The sequence below is a fragment of the Gracilinanus agilis genome, chromosome 4 (genome assembly GCF_016433145.1).
Source record: "Gracilinanus agilis isolate LMUSP501 chromosome 4, AgileGrace, whole genome shotgun sequence".
Taxonomy (NCBI): Eukaryota; Metazoa; Chordata; class Mammalia; order Didelphimorphia; family Didelphidae; genus Gracilinanus; species Gracilinanus agilis.
Window position 1 is genome coordinate 549,518 of NC_058133.1, and position 6,923 is coordinate 556,440.

The 6,923-nt window shown below is 53.9% G+C and overlaps 1 protein-coding gene across 1 annotated transcript in view; it reads left to right on the forward strand.

Annotated features, from left to right (window-relative positions):
- Positions 1-6,923, forward strand: part of FUBP1 (far upstream element binding protein 1) — a 34,117-nt gene continuing 27,194 nt past the window's right edge. Inside the window, exons 1-3 of the mRNA XM_044673328.1 lie at positions 1-97; positions 719-792; positions 6,168-6,429. Coding sequence (XP_044529263.1) covers positions 1-97; positions 719-792; positions 6,168-6,429 — 433 coding nt within the window. The remainder of the gene's footprint in view (positions 98-718; positions 793-6,167; positions 6,430-6,923) is intronic.

Here is a 6,923-nt window from a genome sequence, read left to right on the forward strand (position 1 = left end):
ATGATCACGAGGCGGCTGCCCGAGTTCCCAAAGCGGATCCTCCAGACGAATCTCCTCCCCTGCGACTGCGGGCCCAGCTCCACCGCTTTTCCGAGTGGTGAGCTCTGTGGTCTAGAGAAGTCATTCCTGAGCTGCAGGGCCTCTTGGTTTGCTAAACATCATTTGAAGGCTCTGCAGGGTTACAGGGAGAGATGCTAACCGGCTCCAAGTCATCTGAGGCAACACTGGAGGGCATCTGCGCTGGAGCTCCCTCATGATGGCGGCAAACACCTTTAGGAAATCCGTCTCCCTGCTTTATCTCACTCGCTAGATAGTAATGGCCCGAGAACTCTGTGTGAGCTTCACATATGTGGGGCAGAAGAGTCTCGGCCAATGCTTTCTTATGAGCACTCGGGGCCCTCTACGGCCTTTGGTGAAAATGGGATCCACTGGGAACTTCCTATGCAAAGCCTATCTTTTCCCCTGAAGTAACCAGCATCTCACAGGAGAAGGTTGTCTAGACAATTGTGAAAACAGACTTAATGGGGCAGCGGGGATTTCCGTCCCCAAGTCCCGTTTTCTTGTTTCTAAGGCCTGAGCTTTCCCCTCTGCTTTCGGCATTCTCATGATCATCGACTCATGAACACTCTCCGAATAGGGTCCAGCCCTTCCGGGCTGCCACAAATACTAAGCTAGTCTGGCTGCTTTTCTCAGCTTGTTCTCCTTTTGAATTATTCAGCGCCATCCTCGCCCGTTCAAGAAGCTCACCTGGAAGCAGGATGTGGCGGTGCTGCTGGTTCCCTCTCCTCGCTGGTGAGAAGTGCTGGGTAGGAAAACCAAGAACAAAGGGTGGCTCAACATTGGCCGCAAGACACGGAAAGAACTTTGGGTCAAATACGCCGGGCAAGTGAAAAACACAGGAAGAACTCTGGGCTTTGGCTTAGTCCGGCAAACTCGAGACTGGCCTTAGAGCAAGAGCCACAATTACTGTGATTGCTAATTGTACTATACTTTAACCATTCGCTGCACGACTCGTCTGTAACAGAAGCACCCGAGGCTTCTTCTGTAAGCTCAGGGGATACGGCAAGGGCATCCACGCCTTCATTATTGCTTCACGCGGCTCTAGAGATGCTAACTCCCACCAACAAAATAAGAGAAATAACTTGAGGAAACAACAATAGTGGCTGGCATTTCTCTGACGCTTTCAAGTTGGCACAGTGCTTTCCAAATAGCTCGCTTCCTCCTCCCAACACCCCTGGGAGGGAGATACTATTATTGTTTGCATTTTATAGATGAAGAAACTAACAGGCAGGCTAAATGACTTCTCTAGAGTCAAACAGCTTCTGAGGCAAAATTGGAACTCAGGTCTTCCTGGCTAGGCCCAACACTCAATCCACCGAATCATTTATGTGCCTCCTGATCAAACAGGAAACAAAATTATGACACAGAAAGGATATGATTCATCTAGAGGCTTGACTAAACAATGAAGAATGTCAGGAAAGTAGTACGATGCAAAAAAAAGCCCCCCAAATGACCAGCTTTTATTTTTACTGACAAAATCCAGTAGGAAGACGTACAATAGGATTTCCATTCAAAATTAATCTAAAAATGTCTCCAATCTGGGGGAGTCCGTCTATCAGACACATTCGGGCTCACGTGCACTTAACTGTAAAACGTTGTTCTTAAATATAAAATAGTCATCGTTCCCGGCCGGGCTGTGCCAGCACGACCTTTCTAAGCGTGGAGCTGTAGTTCTGTACCAAACTACTACAGTACTAGCCCAAATGGTAGCAACAGTCAGCTGGAGTTCAAGGGAGGCGAAAGCTGCGGAATGAAGAAGAGGCCTGGCGAGAGCAGATCTCAAATTACAGCACAAAGTAGAGGTGATCAAAACCATCTGATACCCATTAAAAATTGGGGAGGGGGCAGAAAGGATCGATGGGACGCAGCACGAAGCCACAGAACCAACAGGTCAGTATGTGCTAGAGTGAGTGAAGAATCAGAATTTGCTGACTGCCTCCTGGGCGGTCCTAAGAAAAGCCTCCGTTGTAATTTGACACGTAAACTAAGAGGAAGGCACAGGGAGTGCCGCAAAAGAAGCCCCTTTAAAAGAAAGTGGCAACTTCCTGTAGTTTTCTTCTCGTTACACGAAGGCCCGCCTGACTTCCCTACTGCCAAGTCCCACAGTGATACTTTTCCCAGTTCTCATGATCCTGGATCCCTGAGGGACATCTGACCTTCCCCAGGTTCCTCAGAGGGCCTCCTTCTCCATCCTGCCAATGCCTCTTCTTTCTCCTGCCCTCCCCAATCTGCAGGATCCTATTCCCAGAGCCCCTTTCTTCCTATAAACCAGTGATTCCCAAAATGGGTGCCACCACCCCCTGGTGGGTGCTGCAGCGATCCAGGGGAGCGGTGATGGCCACAGGTGCATTTATCTTTCCTATTCGTTGCTATTAAAATTAAAAAAAAAAAAAAGAATTTCCAGGGGGCTAAGTCATATTTTTTCTGGAAAGGGGGTGGCAGGCCAAAAAGGTTTGGGAACCCCTGCTCTAGACTGTACCGGTCTGCAATCTGAGCCATTCCCATGGGTCGCAATTCTTTCCTCTAGAACTTTAGCTCAAACTTTTGTCCCAAGATCCCCAGTTATATTTCCGATCAACAGCTAGCTGTAGATGTCCTACTCGTACCTCAAACTATCCAACCTCTTCAAACCTGAGCTCAGCTTTCCCTGGAAAGTATCTCCTCCTCAGTTTTGTATTCGTGCCAACAGAATCATCTTCCTGGCTCACCCGATCACGATTCCTTCGTCCTTTATCTTAAGACAATGCCTGTCCAGTTGGTTTCTATTTCTGCAACGTCCCATTTTCTCATCCTACTGCCCCAACCTTTGAGCATTGCCCTCCCCAACCCCCCAGTAGGTATGTTATTGCTGGATCCAGCACCAAAGACTGGCGTGTAGTTAACTGGTGAGTTAGTTACTTGCTTGTCCAAAATCGCTCCACTGCTCATCAAAGAAAGATGGATACGACAGCCTTGAAAGGCATTCAGAACTTTCAGATTTTATGTTCATGCCTCCATGGCCCACAAATGGACCTGAGACTCTCGCCGAGTGCCAGAACTCGCTTCCCCCAAAACCTGTCTCCTAAGCATAACCCATTCCCCTGTAAAGCACTTCGACTTCAATAAATACTGACCAATGGTTATCGCCTCCATCAGGAAGCCTTCCCCGATCCACGTAGGCCCTCAGAGTCTCAGGCGAGGCCATCTACTCCAAGCCCAAACCTTACCCAGAAAATCCTTTATGCCATTCTCAACAAAGCCGTCCATCTCCAGATAGCAGTAATTGCTACAAAGACGATCCTCCTCAAAAGAACTGGCCACTCGGGCTACAGCCCTGGGAACCAGCTCGCCCGGGCCCTCCCTCAATCCAGATGTGGAGAGGCTGGGATCTGAGGTTGTCTTGCCATTCTTGTCAGAGCCCAAAGGACTAAGGTGAAGAGGCAGAGCCAGAAGTGAGTGTGAACGCGAGAGCCGGAGGGAGACCCGCTCTGAGCCGTCAGAGGGGAAGGAAAGAGGCTGCTTTCCTCATGTGGCCACCACGGATTCCCGAGGGAACGGCTTCCCCTGGATCTTGCCTTTCCTGACACGGGAGGGAGGAACGGACCGAGATGGGAGCTCAAGAGACCACCGGGGAGTTGGGGCTATCGCAGAGGTCCCACTAGCAATCTGAGTCAACAGCAGGGTTTGGGATAAAAGTGGTGGCAAATGATAAGACTGCTGCTGAAAGACCCCCCTCCCCCCCCACGTCCCCCAGGAAAGCAGCAGCTTCAGGGATCTGAACGCCTCCTTTCCTCAAAAGGAGAGAAAAAAGCTGCCTGTGACCTCTAGAAAGGCACTTGATCCCACCACGTCCAGTAGAAAGCCTTAGGCAGGAAAGTGGAGCGGCGGAGAGAACCAGGCTGCAGGGGGGAGACCCGAGTTCAAATCTGACCTCAGGCACTGACTCAGGGTCAGCAAGTCCCTTTACCCCTGTCTGCTTTAGTTTCCCCAGCTGTAAAATGGGACTCATAAGAGCATCTACCTCCCAGGGCCATTTGTGAGAAGTGCTTAACCCAGTGCCTGGAGGCACTCAGAAGGCCCTATATGAATGCTAGCAATTATTATTGATGAGAACCTCGACAGGACTCTCTGAAGGGGCCATGTTATCAGCAGGATGGAGGGTCATGACAGCCCTGCATCGTGTGTGTGTGTGTGTGTGTGTGTGTGTGTGTGTGTGTGTGCGTGCGCGCACCTTTCCCATCATTACTCTAGGTCCAGGCCCAGCATCCACTCCAAGAGCCTTTGTATGTACACATGTATGTATGCACGCATGCATGTACACGTGTGTGTGTGTGTGTGTGTGTGTGTGTGTGTGTGTGTGTGTGTAAGTGTTCAGGCACCCTCCACCCCCCACCCTGGCAGAGCTCAGGGAATATTTTTTAGTCCCTATTCTTGCTAGATTTTTGTCCAAAACTACTCATTTTCTTGGCTGACTGATGATGAGGGCACCAGAAGCCCCCACCCACTTGGGTCACTTCTAGAACCCCAAAGGAAGAAGTCACCAAATCGCATCCAGAAGCATTTATTAAGTGCCTACTGTGAGCAAGGCACGCTGAGAAGGGTTACAAAGTCAGGGCCTGCTCTCAAGGAGCTCCCATTCTAACGATGTCCAGACTAGGCCCATACAAACAAGATACACACCAGACAATTCAGAAACTGTCAGCACGAAGCAGGCTCTGGCTCGCCGGGGGTCAGGAACGACAGCTCATTAAAGCAGCACCTGAAGGAATTCAGAGAAGCCAGGAGGCCGGATTCCTGGCAGGAGAGAGTCAGGGAGTGAAAAGGCCCAGCCAGGAGACCAAGCTCACTGGAGCTCGGGGAGTATGGTCAAAGAAGACTGAAAAAGCAGCAGAGAGAGAGCCACTGGAGCCCTTTCGTGGGGAGCTCTGTGAGGGCGGAGGGGAGGCTGGACCCTGGAAAGCCTCTTGAGGTAGGAGACTGACCAGACTAGGCGTGAGAACAGAAGGGAGTAAGTGAACAAGATAAAACCCAAGAACTTGACATCAGAGGCTTGAGAAGAGGAAAGCCTGTGTGAGGAGGGGTGGCGGCCCCTCCAGGGATAAGGAAGGGAGGAAGCTGGGAGTTTTCAAGGCAAAGCCTCTCCGGGGAAGCCCAACTTAAGATGCTGACCAGTAAGCCAGAGACACAAGTCAGGAGAGGCACTGAAATGGGTTAGTGGGGAATCAATCCATTGGACCAGGTAAGGTCACCGTGAGCCAGTGAGCAGAGAGGAACAAGAAGAGGGAACCCCAAATAGAGCTGGGGGGGGGAGGCAGAGGAGCAGGCAGTAGAACCTGGGGAGCAGTAGCACTGAAACCCAGAGAGAAGAGGGAGCAGGCCTGGCAGCCCAGTCCAGGATGAAGCTGAGAAAAAGATCTGGCAACCAAGGGATCACCCGAGAGAGCAGGCCCTTGAGGGTCTTCGGGAGGAAGGAGGAGGTCAGCACACGCTTGACAGCAGAGAAGCAGGAGAGGAAGACAGAGGAAGAGGAGGCAGGAGAAGTGGGGGAGGGGGCTGTGAAGGAGAGGGAGCAAGTCCCTAAGTCACAGAGAAGAATCCAGACTGCATGGAGAGGGGGTCACAGCCATGAAATGCCATCTTGTCACACGGCTCCTTCTTCTCTTCTAGCCCCCCCACCCCCCTTTGGCTTTCCAATACCAGGCTGTCAGGTTCACAAGGGAAAGGGCTGGGTGCCGGGTAGCCTTTTCTTCTCCCCCCTCGACCTGTCTTTCTCATCCTCTGTCCTTCTCCCCCCTCCAGGAGTGGCAGGCGGGAGGCGGGTTTTATCCTTACTCTCCCTCCCCTGGGATTTATCCCCTCCATCCCTCCGCCCTGCTATTAGGATTCTTAGGAAGCCTGCCCGGTCCTCGTTCTCTACCCCCATCCAGGACTGTCAGCTTGAAAGCATCGTCTCCCCTGATCTATACTATATTTTCAGGTTGGGGGCCCCTCCGCCCTCCTCTCTTCTCCCCAGGGCTGTCAGCTCGGGGAGGGGGGAGTCCTCTCTCGCCCACCACTCTAAGACTCGATTGGCTGAGTCGGGCGCTGCCAACCCCAGATCCGGACTCACCCCTTCTCTGTTACTGCAGTTTCCCTCTCCCGAGCATCGTGCTGGGCTCCTTGGGCCAGGCGGCTTTCCGAGGTGGCCCGCAGCGGCCCGGGATGCGTTCGGCGGGACATGTCAGCCCGCGGCCGCACGAGGAAGGCGCACCCCACCCCCACCGCCTGCTGCCTCCGTACCCCGCCGACGCCGCTACGTCTTTGACGTCTTCCGGGACTGTTTCGTCACCGGCGCGCTGACGTCGCCGCCCTTCTCCCCGCCCCTCAGAATGGCCGCCCCGCTCCCCGCAGGTCAGCTCTGACCGAGCTGCCGAGCTCCGCCGCCGGCCCCAGCTCCGCGCCGCCAGCCCCAGGCCAGCAGTTGCCCACCTTCCTCTCACCAGCGGATGCCCAGCGCGGCCGACCCGTTGGGCCTTACCGAGCCTGCTTGCCGGAAGGGGCGGGCGCCCTCCCGCCAGCAGCCACAAAAAGCGACAGAGGCGGGACCCGAACGCCATCCCCCTCTGGCGTCACCTACAGGTCTCGCGAGAACGTCCGTGCCGCGCCTCCCCTCCCCTCCCAACTCGCCAGCATTCCGCCCCTCCCCCACCCCCTGGTTCCTCCCGGGTTGCCCCGCCCCCTTCTCCCAGCCTCGCGAGATCTCCCCGCCGGTGTCCCCGCCCCCTGCACGGCACGATGGTCGCGCAAGAATGTGATCCGGTCCCGCCGGCCGCCATTTTCTTTCTTTCTTAGCAGCGCGCTGGGAGAGGGAGCTCCGGGACGCGCGGTAGCGGCCACCGCAGCTG